General features: G+C 45.8%; 1 protein-coding gene across 1 annotated transcript in view; it reads right to left on the bottom strand.

The window, feature by feature from the left end:
- Positions 1-3,632: 3,632 nt before the first annotated feature.
- LOC138663584 (oocyte zinc finger protein XlCOF8.4-like) overlaps positions 3,633-16,854 on the bottom strand; it is a 51,540-nt gene continuing 38,318 nt past the window's right edge. The window contains exon 7 of the mRNA XM_069749839.1: positions 3,633-4,761. Within this exon, the coding sequence (XP_069605940.1) occupies positions 3,827-4,761 (935 nt within the window). The 3' untranslated portion in view covers positions 3,633-3,826. The remainder of the gene's footprint in view (positions 4,762-16,854) is intronic.

The following is a 16,854-nucleotide window of genomic DNA, read 5'->3' as shown; positions in this document are numbered from 1 at the left end:
GCCAACCTCCGCAGATAGGCAGGGAGCAGATATTAGGGATATGTAGGATTTTTTGTCCATTTTTTTGCTCCCTGTACTTTTGCCCTTCTCCCACCAAAACCGGGCTTTTTATAGACCCACTCCTATCATAAGGAGTTGGGATGTCGTGCTTGTTTTAATCTAATGGTTTTGAAATAAAGATTATTGTTTAGGTTAGTTGTTTTTGGTTTTTTCTATTTGAGCACTGTTCCCATTGATTTCCGCAATTTCTAGTCCCTCTGCAGACCGGCAGAGGGACCACCGGAAAAATGCTGGAGTTTCCCATAGACTTACATTGGGCTCGTTGCTTGGGTTGAGCACCCGAGCATTCCAATTTGCTTGACCCGAACGAGCACCCGAGCATTTTAGTGCTCGTCCATCAGTAATCTGCACCAGTGTCATGAACAATAGATTGAGAGCACCTAGCACAGTAGAGGCAGTGGTGTCGACTGCTGGCACCAATCTTGGAACCATTTGTAGGGTGCTTAGATGACATGTGCTTGATCATGCTAATGGTGGTTAGGCTCTTAGTGGTCACATCTCAGAACGCTTAATCCCATATGACGTACTATCCCATTTAGGTGACCTGGGACTTAATTCCCAGTGACAGGAAAGTACATCATAGGCGATCGCAGCTGACATCCGGCAATATATGCCAGGAGCCGTCATGGACCGCTCCCGGCACATTAACCCCCGGAACACTGCGATCAAATATGATAGCAGCGTTCCGGTAGAACAGGGAAGCATCGAGCAGGAGGGTGCTTCCCTGAGACCCTCGGAGCAACGCAATGTGATCGTGATGCTCCGAGGGTCTCCTACCTCCTCCTCCCTGCAGGCCCCGGATCCAAAATGGCCACGGGGGGCCTGCAGTGAGGTGGCTTGCAAGCGCCTGCTCAGAGCAGGTGCCGGCAAGCCTACTTCAGTGCCTGTGTGATCGCTGATCTGACACAGTGCACTGCAAAGTGTCAGATCAGCGATCTGACACTATAGTATGGCCCCCTGGGGCAATGTTACAAAGTAATAAAAAAAATTTGCAAGTGTAAAAAAAAAAAAAATCCTTAAGAAAAAGAATATATATATTGATCCAATAAATACATTTCTTTGTCTAAATAAAAAAAAAACAATAAAATTACACATATTTAGTATTGTCGTGTCTGTTACGACCCGACCTATAAAACTGTCCCACTAGTTAACCCCTTGAGTGATCACCGTAAAAAAAAAAGAAAAAAACGAGGCAAAAAACGCTTTATTATCATACGGCCGAACAAAAAGTGGAATAACACACGATCAAAAAGAGGCATATAAAAAACATGGTAATGAGGAAAACGTCTTCTTGTCCCGCAAAAAATGAGTCACCATACAGCGTTATCAGCGAAAAAATAAAAAAGTTCTAGTCCTCAGAATAAAGAGATGCAAAAATAATTATTTTTTATATAAAATAGATTTTATCGTATAATTAAAGGGAACCTGTCACCCCGTTTTTTCAGTAGGAGATAAAAATACAGTTAAATAGGGCCTGAGCTGTGCTTTACAATAGGGTATTTTTTGTCCCCTGATTCCCTACCTATGCTGCCGAAATACCTTACAAAAGTGTCCTTTTTCGCCTGTCAATCAGGCTGGTCAGGTCAGATGGGCGTGGTCACAGCGCTGTTTCTCCCCCACATCTTGCTTATGTTCCCGTTGGTGGCGTAGTGCTTCTCGCATGCGCAAGTGCCGAATGCACTCCGCAGCTGTAGAAAAAGAGCGCGCTCGCCGCTATTCAGCGGTTTCTCGGTGGGCGCGGCCATCTTCCTGAGGCCGCGCGTGCGCAGATGGAGAAAATGGCCGCCGCGATGTCCATCTGCGCACGCGCGGCATCCCACGGCCATTTTCCTGAAGCCCCGGGAAGCAGGAGACTCCATCCGCGCCCTGGCAAGCCGCAAATTAAAGACCCTCTGCCGGTGGTCCAGGTTGCGCTGGGGATAAGGCCTCATGACGTGCCTCGTCAGTTGGAACGCCTCATCTCCAACAAGAACAAAAGGCACAGCTTCCGCATTTGAGCCTGGGAGTTGTTGTGGTGGTGGGAGGTCTAATAGGTTGTCACGTAGCCGCCGACCCATAATGGACGAATTGAAGACCCTAGAGTCTCCAGTTCGGCCCTAGGCCCCAATGTCGACAATTATAAACCTGTAGTTACTGTCAACTACAGCTAACAGAACTACAGAGAAAAACTGATTATAATTGTAGAATTGGGAGCCAGAGTTCGGCGGCTTACGCACCCTGATATGTTTCCCAGCCACGGCTCCAATGCAGTTTGGGAACTCACAATTGTCCTGGACACCAAGGGCTATTTTGAGCTAATCAGCCTGTTTTGGCTCAGGCATCACAAGTTCCTGGAGTTTAGCCCATATTTGACTACAGGTTGACCGCACAATGCCCGAAATTGTCGACCGCCCAATCAGAAACTCCACGTGTAGTCCTGCATACGACAAGCCAGTGGACAGGAAGCTGAAAGTTAAAACAAAATAATATTAGGTAGGTAACAAGAGTTCACACAAAACATGAAGAAGAACAAGTAGATTGTATATTTAAAAAAAAACAGATTTACACTGTAAAATCAAAAATGTATCTAGTGTACTTAACTATAACATTAAACACACTTTTTTTGTATCTGCTTGTGCCCTAATGTACGCATATACTTGACAAAACCTGCTAGAACACAACACATAAAAAAAAATCATCAACATACAGTGAGGTTGTTGAATACATACCGTAAGGTAAGGACAAGACGCTCCTCTGCGGATATGGCTTTGTGCATCCTTGTGTCCTGATAAGTGATACCTGGACGTAATATCTCCAACAACATATCAAAGGTTGGGATGGTCATGCGAGAGTACAGATAGAACTTGTCAGGATGTGCCCTCAGAGCTGTATAAAGCCTCTCAAAATGTCCTTTAGTGAGGCGTTGGGTCAAAAGAGGATGCACCCACAATCTTCGTCTCCTCCTTCGCGGATCAACAATCACGGGATATGGCTGCCCAAATCGAGGTGACAACACCCAGTGAAACAACACCTGCTGAGTTGTGGTCAAAGACAGTAGGTCAGACATGGTTTTAAGGTAATACCAACACACCCAATAAATGGCCAGATGTGAGGGTCCCACCTGTTGTAGAGGGCTTAAATAGGGTTGGTGATGATGATTTAAATTACTAGAAGGCCAGAAAACCGTTAAATGTCCATTTTGTGATGTTGCGTATAAAATATGCATTACAGATTACATACGGATCACATACGCAACATTACATGCGCAAAATACGCGACCACACCTTGGCAACGGATTGCCTACGGAACACTATTTCTAGGACATTTCTGCATATTACGTGCGTATTACGGACGTAAAATACGGACCGTAATTGCTTACACCGAGTGTGACGCTGGCCTTAGACATATCAAACAGTAAAACTAAGTCAGAGAGCAGCTGTGGCCCTAGCTTCCTGTTGTTGTTCAATACATTCAAAGGCAGGACGAGTGAAGCCAGCGCTGATGGGGCGCAAGTCTCGTGTTATGTAACATCCTCACAAGAGCCCCGGGAACGTGAGTGCCAAGACCACTGGAAAGGCGCAGACACGGAAAGTGAGAATGAGTGCTTTTATTTGAAATAGGCCACGCATGAGGAATGACAAGGGGTTGTCCTAGTAACAGACAACCGCTTTAAGAAATACAATTTTTGGTTAAAACATTTCCAACATTCTGTACATGAAAATGGTTTCTCCCCTTCGTGACCTCTCTGATGTTAAAGGGTTGATCTTAGTGTAAAACATTTCCTACATTATGAACATGAAAAAGGATTCTTCTCTGTGTGGGTTCTTTGGTGTATAACAAGATTGCATTTCTGGTTAAAACATTTCCCACATTCTGAACAGGAAAAAGGCTTCTCCCCTGAGTGGATTCTCTGGTGCCTAACCAAACCTGATTTATGTTTAAAACATTTCGTACATTCTGAACATGAAAAAGGCTTCTCCCCTGTGTGGGTTCTCTGGTGGCTATCAAGATGCGATTTCCGGTTAAAACATTTCATACATTCTGAACATGAAAAAGGTTTCTCCCCTGTGTGGGTTCTCTGGTGGCTATCAAGATGCGTTTTCCGGTTAAAACATTTCATACATTCTGAACATGAAAAAGGCTTCCCTCCTATGTGGATTCTTTGGTGTATAAGAAGATCTGATTTCTGGTTAAAACACTTCCCACATTCTGAACATGAAAAAGGCTTCACTCCTGTGTGGGTTCTCTGGTGCTTGACTAAATCTGATTTCTGTGTAAAACATTTCCCACATTCTGAACATGAAAAAGGCTTCTCCCCTGTGTGACTTCTCAGGTGTCTAACCAGATGTGATTTGAGCTTAAAAGATTTCCCACACTTGGAACAAGAAAATCTTTTCTCCACTGTGTGAATTTTTGGATGTTTAAGAAAAGACTTTTCAATGGGAAAACAGTTTGTATATTCTGAACATGAAAATGGTTTCTTTGAATTAGGCGTATTTCTGTTTGTGATGCTTATTTTGTGACTCTGATTTTGCTTAGTTGTTGCTAATGAATCAGAAGACAGGACCTGTTTTAAAGGTTCAGATGACAGATCTTTGCTGTGAAGGCATGATGTATCTGGAATAATGGCATTCTCTTCAATTGTATCCAGTGGGATCTTAAGATCATCTGATTTAAAAACTGAATATGTCAGCTGTCCCTCTGATCTCCTTGTACAGTCATCTGCCAAGAATAAAACAAACTATTATTTTAGAATTCCATTTAACATTACTACTTAAACGGTCTGTAAAAATGGCAAGTTATGTAAAAATATTGAATTATTCACCAGTACAATGACAGTTCACAGTCGAATATAAAACCTCATAGGATGAACCAGTAGAGCGTGGTGCTCAAGTGTTTGTTCACTTTGCCTCCCAAATATGGAATAAAAAGCCACCAAACAATCTTATGTAGACGAACATGATGCCAATAAAAACTTCTATTCATTTCACACACAAAAAAGCCCCCCACCAAAGTCCATCATTTGTCAGCAGAAAAACAGAGGTTTCCACATTATTAGTGGCTTAAAGGCTCTTGAAAGGCAACATGGCTTCCATAAACCAATCCAGCAATATCCACTCTCCCAGAGTGAAATTTTCTCCTCGTTTATGAGCCTTGCAGTGTGCCCAAACCACATTTAGCATCCAAAAAAAAAAAGAAAAACACTTCTGCAGGCAGGTGCAAGCAGTGGAACCTGCACTGCACCATAATTGCATAAATTAATTTGCTGTTTTCCTGAAGTTCCTAAAAAATCTGTTTCAAAATGGCATCGGCCACGCCTGCGCAGTAGCAGCTTTCGGTGATCTGATAGCTACTATTGCGCATGCGCCATCTTACTAGACCAAAAAAAAAAAATTCCTGCTCCAAGATACTACAGCCGGAGCTTGCACAATAGCAGCTTTTGGCAATTGTCAATATCTGCTACTGCACAGGTGGTGCCATCTTGGAGGATTTTTTTTTCTCTAGCAAGATGGCGCTGCCGCCAGCTGCGCAATAGCAGCTATCAGATCACTGATAGCTGCTACTGCGCAGCCAGCGCCATTTTCACATAGATTTTTTTTCAAAGATATATAATATTCATTACGTAAACTATTGGGCATGTCACTGAGGGATCCATACTGATGAATACCAAATCAGAGCACCATATGAAGACTCCCACAGGCCGCCCTGGAGCACGAGCATTTAATTAACTCAAAACTGAAAATAAAGATTAAACAACAACCACAAGATGGATTTCATTACAAGGTATTATTTTAATCAGTATAACGGCGCCAACCTGACAGTGTCTGTAGGTTACTATGCACAATCCTGCTGACAGGATCCCTTTAAAAGGTGATGAGCAAGACAAACGGAATAGATAGTGCCAAGCCTGTTCATTGTAGCCATCTTTTGAGCTGCCAGGTGACCATGAACAGTGCTCCCATTATGTTGTGTCTGCAAACTATTCCAGTAATATCTGGATTCAATACCTAAATGGCCCTATTTCCCTTCTTAACCCTGCCATGTGCCCAGGCAGTAGTGTACAACTGTATATAGGGTATTATCAGATTCAAAAGAAGTTGTAAAATAATTTATGAGGTCCATCTGTTTGCTATTCCACTTTGTCAAACTGAAAAAAAATTGGGACTTATATTTTGGAAAGAATCCTAAAATTATCACCGCATAGAGTGACACATGTCAGATTTGAAAAATGAGCCCTGATTAGGAAAACAAAACTAGCTCCGGGAAGTGGTTAAATCTGAGCATTTGAGGAACTAACTACTGTAGTCAAAAACTGTGAAAAATCTACTAAAATGATCAACTCAACAGTCTTCATCAGTAAAAAATGAGTAACTAGTGGTGAAATCTCTCTGGGGTAATTAGAGTATGGGGCTTGGTGGCTCTTGGCAATCTAAACTATCGTAAGAGCCAATATTTTCTGTCAGATGAGTTTCAAGAAGAAATATTAGAAAGTCAAATATAAGAGTAGAGAAAGTATCAGTGCTCCCCATTTCAGGAGAGATTGTGCAATAATCTGAATTCCTTATGAGTGAAAATAAATTGTAATTTATGACATGGAGTGAATCAATGAAACCAGGGCTCGAGCCATGCCAACATATCTCCTGGCGTGAATAAATGTATATTACAGCCATCAGCCACGCACAGCTTAGAGATATATTATGGCACAGGTGTAATGTCTTTTATGTAGTTTATCACAATCCTGTTTGAAGTTAGTTGGTTTTAAAAGAAATTGAAAAGTCAGCATAAAGGGAACAGTACAGTACAGAAATTCACACTTGGCCTCACTGTACATTTACTGTTGTCGACATAAAAGCGAAGTTTGGTCAGAAAGACTGGAGCTGATCTTGTAGGGACCATGCAATAGCGTGTCCCTTCCCCAGCCTGTGGTCCTGGACTGTAATGTAATCAGGCCTAGGTCCACCTTGCTTTTACTACATCTAGTGTGGGATTCTGTCTTTCTCAATTTAGCCACATGTTAAAAGTTGGTATGAACCTCCCCCATCGATGGGTTGATACCAGGACAATAGACTCATGTTTTTGGCCGACTCAGTGTGTGGTGACCTGCGAAGTGCTGGGATCTTATGTTGAGGTGAGATCCCAATGACAGTGCGTATTGTTAGAAGCTGCCATGTGGGACTGCATTGTATCCCTCATCTGCTGGAGCTATTGAAATAATCCAAGGACTATTTTTATATTTCCCTGGTGTCGGATTACCGGGTGGCACCCCCGAGTCAGTTTCCTTTGTGTGTACTCATTGTGGACTCTGTAGCATTACCCTCATTTGTGCTGCCCAGCTCCCTGTTCCAATAAATCTCATTACATTGTTTATCGACCTGGTGTTTCTTCCTGCTTTGTTGCATACCCCATCACAAACTGGTGGCAGCAGTGGGATCAGAACAGAAGGAATGGAGGATAGCGGCCCCTCAATGTCTGGAACCGGAACCTCAGGATACAAGAACTGGACTGTGGGGAGCCTACAAAGGCCCGTGAATTAGGAGTCTGGTTTAAAAGGACTGATCAAGGAGCAACGAATTTGTAAGGAGCTTGCCTGCAAGATGGCACTGAAGAAGGATTCCCACAGTAAAGGGAGGAAAGACAGGAGTTGCTGGTAAATACCCCAAAAAGTCAGTGGGTTGTGTGTTACAAGGAGGAGATGACATTGCTTGGAGATGAGGTCACCATGGAATATAAGATGGATGCCATTCGTAGAGCTCAAGAGAGGACATTGCTGGAGAGACAGATCACTGTGGAAGTAGCTGGAGGCCCCAGACTGTATCCATAGCATTCACCATGACAGCATTCCCCACAGTGTCCCGCAAAGACTTTAAGCTGTTTAATGAAGCTGCAGGCAACATTATGGGCTTCTTCCAGGACTTTGAACATCAATGTCGATTAATGGAAGTCCCAGAAAGGGAACAAGTCAGACATCTGGTGGGGCTCTTAGAGGGTGGTGCTGCCGAAGCCTATAGAGCTATGGACCCCCCGGTGGAACTGTGAATATGGGGGGGTAAAAGAGGCCATTGTAGAACCTTATGCGGTAACCCCAGACACAAACAAGTATGTAATCGCTGGCTGGAGGAAGAAGGGGCCTTAACTTGGGATACTTTCCTCCAGGTCATACTAAAAGAGCAGTTCTACACCAAATGCCCCGCTAAGATCCGGGAATGGGTGCGTAAGAGGAAACCAGAGACAGTGGAATGAGCTGCTGCTCTAGCTGATGAGGTTCTCACCATCAAGCCTCAGTGGAAAAAACTAGTAGTCGGTGAAATAAAAAATACCAACTTCCCAACTCTGGCGGCCCCTTGTCCTTCAGCCTCCAATGTTCACCGTCCCACTAGATTACCAACTCATGGTGAACCCCATGTGAATGTGCCTTCCATTACTCCTGCCTCATCTTTAGCAATATGGCGTGGAGGAAAAATCATAGAACACAGGTGTTATGGATGTGGGCAGCATGGTCAACTGCAAGCCCACTGTCAGGTATCCAGAGGCAGAACAGCTACAGACCACCTTTGCCTATCCATTTTCTACAGGCACCTGCAACAGGAGAAGAGCTGGATTCAATCCCTGGTGATTTGCCAAGTGACTCTGATATATTGGCTCCCCTACCAGGAGTCAATGGGGTGCTAGCCACAGCCACCTGTTCTTCTGATCTTTAGCACAAAGATCTACAGAAGGTCATGCTGGATGGCCAAAAAGTTGTTGGCTTTCCTGACATTGGGGCTTTTCTCACCATAGCCGATCTCCGAGTAATTCAACCAGAAGCAATTCAAAAGGGACCAGAGATTGCCACTGAATTGGCTGGAGGTACTCAGAGATATATTCCAAAAGCGAGTGTGGTCCTGGATTATGGCCTTGGGGCAAAACAATGCATGATCAGTGTGATGAGCGCCCTTCCTCCAGACATTCTTCTAGGAAATGATGTGGTGATAGGGTATTCAGAGACCTCCACAGCTTATCTTTATATATGAGGGTTCTAATAGGACTTGTATTTCACCTCTCTTGCTGAGTCACTGTGATCTACAACTGTGATGCTGTATTGCTCAAAAGGGAGGCTAATATCGGTGTTGGTAACAATCAAATAAAAATTAATAATGATTGTTGTCCATATTAATTATCTACATTTCACATGAATAAAGATTTTAGACAATCAATAGTGTGCACGCAATAAGAATATGTACGCCCTTCCTTAAAGGGTATATAACGGCAGAACCTGTTCAATAAATTTTATGGCTTCTTAAGCAGATACAACAGATAGAATCAATCCTAATATTTGACATCCATCCAATATACCTTATGGTCTATTTGAGACCAACCTAACATTTTGACGTCCCTGGGTGGGCTGGTCAAAACGGAAGACTCCCAATATCTGAAGTCCGGCAATCGCAGGCTGGGGATCAGAGGACACACAGACCAAATCCCGGGAAGGTAAGAACTTAAGTTTCTTACAAACTCTCTCTGTGTCTCCGCTAGTCTCACAATCTGCAGACCGAGCTCCGGGTATGCTATAGTCAGGTCTTTCTACACCACCAGCCCATATTGTTTGGCAAAGAACAGTAGACTATCCTAGTGATGCTTAAAGGTGTATGTTGGATTGGATAATTTTCTGTTCTGCTATTTCTGTTATGTGTTCTGTTATATGTCTAGCGTATGACTGAAGTATGAATGTATGATTCAACCTTGAGGATACAGACCAGTTCTCTGGTGGTCTGTCTCTAGAGACGTCTTTCCATGATAACTGGCTTGCCAGGATTCATGTCAGGAGATGTCTCTGATGGTGTACACAGAGAAAACTACGTATGTACTCTTGAGGAGTGATAGAGATGCAGTGTTAAAAGCCTATCGAATTGGGATAGGTCCTCTGCATTTCTCTCCGGTGACCTAGTGAGGTGCCCTCAGTGGCGTAGGAAGGGGGTGCGGGGGGGGTAAGGGCCGCCCGGGCGGCACACTGCGGGGGGCGGGTCACCGGGCAACAGCCGGCACTGCAGGAGGAGGAAAAAAAAAAAAAAAGATGTGTGCCCTTTAAATCTTCGGGCACCTTCCCCCGTGCCAGCGCTAATACTCACCTCTCCTGGTCCTTGCGGCTGCGCGGTAGCTGCAGCGTCTTCAGCGCCCTCTGACTCTGCGACGTCTCAGGGCAGAGGGTGCGATGACGTCATCACTGCGCGCTCAGCCTCTGTCCTGAGCGTTGCAGAGCCGGAGAGACGTTGAGTGCACCGGGCCTGCGCTGGGAACGGGAGAGGTGAGGATTTTACTTTTTTTTTTTTTTCTTTGTCTGACTGTCTGTCTGGGGGCAATGCTGGAGACCCTGGGGCAGATTTCTGGACAGACTGGGGCAGATTTCTGGACAGACTGGGGCAGATTTCTGGACAGACTGGGGCAGATTTCTGAACAGACTGGGGCAGATTTCTGGACACACTGGGGCAGATTTCTGGACACCCTGGGGCAGATTTCTGGACAGACTGGGGCAATGCTGGAGACCCTGGGGCAGATTTCTGGACACTGGGGCAGATTGCTGGACACGCTGGGGCAATGCTGGACACTGGGGCAGATTGCTGGACACACTGGGGGCAATGCTGGACACACTGGGGGCAATGCTGGACACACTGGGGGCAATGCTGGACACACTGGGTCAATGCTGGAGACCCTGGGGCAGATTGCTGGGCACACTGGGGGCAGATTGCTGGACACACTTGGGGCAATGCTGGACACACTGGGGCAATGCTGGAGACCCTGGGGCAGATTTCTGGACACACTGGGGCAATGCTGGACACTGGGGCAGATTGCTGGACACACTGGGGCAATGCTGGACACTGGGGCAGATTGCTGGACACACTGGGGGCAATGCTGGACACACTGGGGCAATGCTGTAGACCCTGGGGCAGATTGCTGGACACACTGGGGCAATGCTGGACACTGGGGCAGATCGCTGGACACACTGGGGGCAATGCTGGACACACTGGGGCAATGCTGGAGACCCTGGGGCAGATTTCTGGACACACTGGGGGCAATGCTGGACACACTGGGACAATGCTGGACACACTGGGGCAGATTGCTGGACACACTGGGGGTAATATGCTGGACACACTGGGGCAGATTGCTGGACAACCTGGGGGTAATATGCTGGACACACTGGGGGTAATATGCTGGACACACTGGGGCAGATTGCTGGACACACTGGGGCAGATTGCTGGACACACTGGGGGCAGGACTTGAGGCATGGGCAGAATGTAGATACGGGGCATGATTGGAGACACGGGGCAGAATGAAAGACATGGGGCAGGATTGGATCATGGTGCAGGATGGATACGATGGAGACTGATGGGGCAGGATGGGGAGATCATATGGCTGGAGCCAGGAATGAGATAAACGGGGCCAGGGTGGGGAATATTATTACCATAGGGGCTAATTAAGGGATGTTATTACTGCAGTGATGTATTTATTTTATTTTTTGAGTATACTGTTTTAAATGGGGGGGGCGGTCCTGTTAGTGTGCAGAGTGACACTATATCACCTTTTTTTCTTCATGTGGTGTAATGTAGAAGTTGTTAAAAATTAAGTAATGTGTTCTGCAAGCGGAGCTCAAGATAACTGTGTTATCTCCTGCAGAAACGAGTGTTGGCTGGGAGAAATGATGTCGGTCTGTGATGGATGAAAGATGAATGAAGGACTTCATCTAGAGACGTCACTGGTGAGTCAGTGTTACCTATACACTGACACTATACACTATATACTATATACAGCGGTCCTGTGTACAATGTCACCAGTGATCACTGTATTACCTATACATTATATACAGAGCTCCTGTGTATAATACCACCAGTGAACTTTGTATTACCTCAACACAGACACTGCATACAAAGTACAGATCTCCTGTGAATACTGGCACTTATGGTGATAGTATTGTGTTTTTTTTTTCCTTATTACTGATCAGTATTGTAGTATTCAGTCACTATGTGGTGGTAATATGTGGTCTGGAAATGGTGTTGTGGTATTTGTCCCTTGGATGTGCTATTTGGTCACCAAGTGGTGGTAATATGTGATCTGGTCATGGTGAGGCGGTATTTGTCCCTTGTATACAGTATAGTATTATTCGGTCACTATGTGGTCTGGTCATGGTGTGGTGGTGTTTCTTCCTGTATGTGATATTATTGGTCTTGGTAGAGTGGATTCTGTTGTGTATGGCGGTCATTTGTTCTCTCTGATATTAATTAATTAAAAGTCACAGGTTTGGCATGTGGGGGTGACACCATTAGGCCCAGTTTAAGTTCTACAAAACAGGAAAACTATTTTTGGTAAACTTTGTGTGTATTGAGTGGGGGGGGGGGGCCAAACTCGGGAGCAGCCCCGGGCGGCAAAAGCTCTAGCTACGCCTCTGGGTGCCCTGAGTTAGAGCATAAGTCTGTCTGTCTTCTGCCTTGTCTTATATGTGCTAGCTACTCCCATATGGTGCCAAGAGATCTTGAGAGAGAGTTTTGATCATACTGGTCTGTCTAGTGTTAGTTTGTTCTGCTCGCTGGTTGATGTATAAGATGTCTGTGTATGCCAAGTAGGGTTGAGCGAAACGGACCGGACAAATTCAAAAATCGACGACTTTCGGCAAAGTCGGGTTTCATGAAACCCGACCCGATCCTAGTGTGGGATCGGCCATGAGGTCGGCGATCTTCACGCCAAAGTCGCGTTTCGTATGACGCGATCAGCGCCATTTTTCAGCCAATGAAGGAGGATGCAGAGTGTGGGCAGCGTGATGACATAGGTCTCCATCCCCACCATCTTAGAGAAGGGCATGACAGAGATTGGCTAGCTTTCTGTGGCATCACAGTGGCTATAAAGAGGCGTGCACGCCGACCTCCATCTTACTTCTGCCGATCTAAGCATAGGGAGATGGTGCTGCAGCTGCATCAGAAGAAGGGATATAGTTAGGGAGGCAAGATTAACCCCCGAAACTGCTTGTGCTGTAGCAATTTCCACTGTCCAAAACCACCATTTGTTTGCAGGGACAGTGAAGTCTATTTTTTTGTGCATCAGCTCTGTAGCTTATTATGCTGCCTTATAAGGCTCCCTGATAGCTGCATTGCTGTTTGCACACTGCTGTGCAAATCAACTGCTTTTTTAAAAGCAAAAATCCTGTTGCTCCTTTCTGCACAGTTACCTTGTTTATTTGTCCACACTTTTGTGTGCAACAGTCCTTTTTATTGCTGCCATACTTTTCCTGAGATCATTGTAGGGAGATTGAAATTGTACTACAGTCCTTGTATTTTTTCATATATCTTCCAGCCACTTTCTGCCACTTAGATTGCGTTGTTTTATACACTGGGCCTGAGTTTTGGGTCAGTCTCCCCCAAAAAAGGGAGTTTCAAATTCTCACAAAGTGGATCTACTGCAGTCCTGTTAGTTCGGTGTATGTCAGCCAGCCACTTTCTGCTACTTACATTGCGTTGTTATATACACTGGGCCTAAGTTGTGGTTCAGTCTTCCAAAAAAAAGAGGGAGATTCAAATTCTCACAAAGTGGATATACTTCTGTCCTGTTAGTTTGCCGTATATCAGCCAGCCACTTTCTGCCACTTAGATTGCGTTGTTATGTACACTGGGCCTAAGTTGTGGTTCAGTCTCCCAAAAAAAAGAGGGAGATTCAAATTCTCACAAGGTTGATCTACTGCAGTCCTGTTAGTTCGGTATATGTCAGCCAGCCACTTTCTGCCACTTAGATTGCGTTGTTTTATACACTGAGCCTGACTTTTGGGTCAGTCTCCCCCCCAAAAAAGGGAGTTTCAAATTCTCACAAAGTGGATCTACTGCAGTCCTGTTAGTTTGGTGTTTGTCAGACAGCCACTTTCTGCCACTTACATTGTGTTACGCTCAGGGACCAGGAAAGCGAGATAAGTGGACCACTGGACCGAAACAGCGATCCTCCCCAGGACGAGTGGACCAGGTGGACCGCCCCCTATACAGGGAGCGTTAGGAGCAGGCCCAGGGGAGACTACTGAACAGCAGCCGGTACCAAAGTACAGGGAAAGGAAAAGGTCAGGGCAGGGACGACGGAAAAGAGAACGAAGAAGGAGAAGCGGAACGGATAACGGGAACTGACAAGACAGACAGAGAATGGAAGGACAAACCGGAAGACAGGATGGAGACACGAGACCACGGAAGCGCAGGAGACGATGGCGAAAGGACTAGGCAGAGGATCTGGAACACCGGGAAGAAACGAAGGTACAGGAGAACTGGAGCTGCAAGGGAAGCACGGAGACAGTTAATGATAATACACAGAAACGAAAAGTCAGAGACAAGCAGCAGGGAGAACGTAAGGTACGCTAGCAAGCGAGGGAGCCAGAGGCATTTGCCAGAAAACAAATGATAGACAGGCACAGCCAAAAGGAAGAGGCGGCCTTAAATGCAGAGTGGCAGCATACCTTCCGTGTCATGGTCCTCCAGGACCACAGAGAGCAGGGGAAAGAGTGTCCAAAGAAAAAGGCAGAGTGCGCATACATGTGCTCCCAGTAGAGGGCGCTGTGGACGCGCAGGAGCGCTGCTAAGTAACGTCAGCACTGCCAGCGAGACACAGGGCTGACCGGAGCAGGGAAGGCAGAGTGCGCGTGCGCAGGACACCCTAGTGCGCGCGCGCCCAACAGGAAGCAGGAGCCGGGAGAGCGAGCAGAGAAGGCGGCGCTGGAGAAGGAACAGGAGCACGCCGGGACGCCGAGGAGCGGTAAGTAAAAGCGGACAGCAGGGGCCGCGGCGGTGATAATGGCGACCCGACACATTGCTGTTGTGAATTCTGTGGTCAAGCTCCCTCCTGTGGTCATGAATGGTACTTCGGCTGGTTCTGTCCATGGGCTTCCTCTGGTGGTTGTGAGTGTGGCTGCGGCTTCTGAGTTTCCTTCCACAGGTGACGAGGTTAATTCGTTAGCTGGCTGCTCTATTTAACTCCACTTAGATCATTGCTCCATGCCACCTGTCAATGTTCCAGTATTGGTCTTGTTCGCTCCTGGATCGTTCTTGTGACCTGTCTTCCCAGCAAAAGCTAAGTTCCTGCTTGTTTTTCTCTAGTTTGCTATTTTTTTGTCCAGCTTGCTATTTTGATTTTTGTCTTGCTTGCTGGAAGCTCTGGGACGCACAGGGAGCGCCTCCGCACCGTGAGTCGGTGCGGAGGGTCTTTTTGCGCCCTCTGCGTGGTCTTTTTGTAGTTTTTGTGCTGACCGCAAAGTTACCTTTCCTATCCTCTGTCTGTTCAGTAAGTCGGGCCTCACTTTGCTAAATCTATTTCATCTCTGTGTTTGTAATTTTCATCTTTACTCACAGTCATTATATGTGGGGGGCTGCCTTTTCCTTTGGGGAATTTCTCTGAGGCAAGGTAGGCTTTATTTTTCTATCTTTAGGGCTAGCTAGTTCCTTAGGCTGTGACGAGTTGCATAGGGAGCGTTAGGAGCAATCCACGGCTATTTCTAGTGTGTGTGATAGGATTAGGGATTGCGGTCAGCAGAGTTCCCACGTCTCAGAGCTCGTCCTGTATTATTAGTAACTATCAGGTCATTCCGTGTGCTCTTAACCACCAGGTCCATTATTGTCCTAACCACCAGGTCATAACAGTACATGTGGCCCAAAGTATTAATGCATCTCAATAGAGGGATAAGAGAAGTTCTGAGACCATTTTTTTTTCTTTGCAGTGTGTTTTGTCTCTCTTTTCCCCTTTACCTCTGGGTGGTTCAGGATACAGGTGTAGATATGGACATTCAAGGTCTGTCCTCTTGTATGGATAATCTCACTGCAAGGGTAAAAAACATTCAAGATTTTGTAGTTCAGAATCCGATTTTAGAGCCTAGGATTCCAATTCCTGATTTGTTTTTTGGGGATAGATCTAAGTTTCTGAATTTCAAAAATAATTGTAAATTGTTTCTTGCTTTGAAACCTCGCTCCTCAGGTGACCCTGTTCAACAAGTGAAAATCATTATTTCTTTGTTACGTGGCGACCCTCAAGACTGGGCATTTTCCCTTGCGCCAGGAGATCCGGCATTGCGTGATGTTGATGCATTTTTTCTGGCGCTTGGATTGCTTTATGATGAACCAAATTCTGTGGATCAGGCAGAGAAAATCTTGCTGGCTCTGTGTCAAGGTCAGGATGAGGTAGAGATATATTGTCAGAAGTTTAGGAAGTGGTCTGTACTCACTCAGTGGAATGAATGTGCACTGGCAGCAATTTTCAGAAAGGGTCTCTCTGAAGCCCTTAAGGATGTCATGGTGGGATTTCCCATGCCTGCTGGTCTGAATGAGTCTATGTCTTTGGCCATTCAGATCAATCGACGCTTGCGTGAGCGTAAAGCTGTGCACCATTTGGCGGTATTATCTGAGCATAGACCTGAGCCTATGCAATGTGATAGGACTTTGACCAGAGCTGAACGGCAAGAACACAGACGTCGGAATGGGCTATGTTTTTACTGTGGTGATTCCACTCATGCTATCTCTGATGGTCCTAAGCGCACTAAGCGTTTCGCTAGGTCTGCCACCATTGGTACGGTACAGTCGAAATTTCTTTTGTCCGTTACTCTGATTTGCTCTTTGTCATCCTATTCTGTTATGGCATTTGTGGATTCAGGCGCTGCCCTGAATTTGATGGACTTGGAGTTTGCTACGCCTTTGGCCAAGAATAAGCCTCAGTACTGGACTCAATTGACCATGTGCATGGCTCCTGCACATCAGGAGGATATTCGCTTTTTGGTGTTGCATAATCTGCATGATGTGGTAGTTTTGGGGTTGCCATGGCTACAGGTCCATAATC

This window comes from Ranitomeya imitator, chromosome 2 (genome assembly GCF_032444005.1).
Source record: "Ranitomeya imitator isolate aRanImi1 chromosome 2, aRanImi1.pri, whole genome shotgun sequence".
Lineage (NCBI taxonomy): Eukaryota > Metazoa > Chordata > Amphibia > Anura > Dendrobatidae > Ranitomeya > Ranitomeya imitator.
The sequence above is the reverse complement of the archived record's forward strand: the minus strand, read 5'-3'. Positions and strand labels throughout refer to the sequence as shown.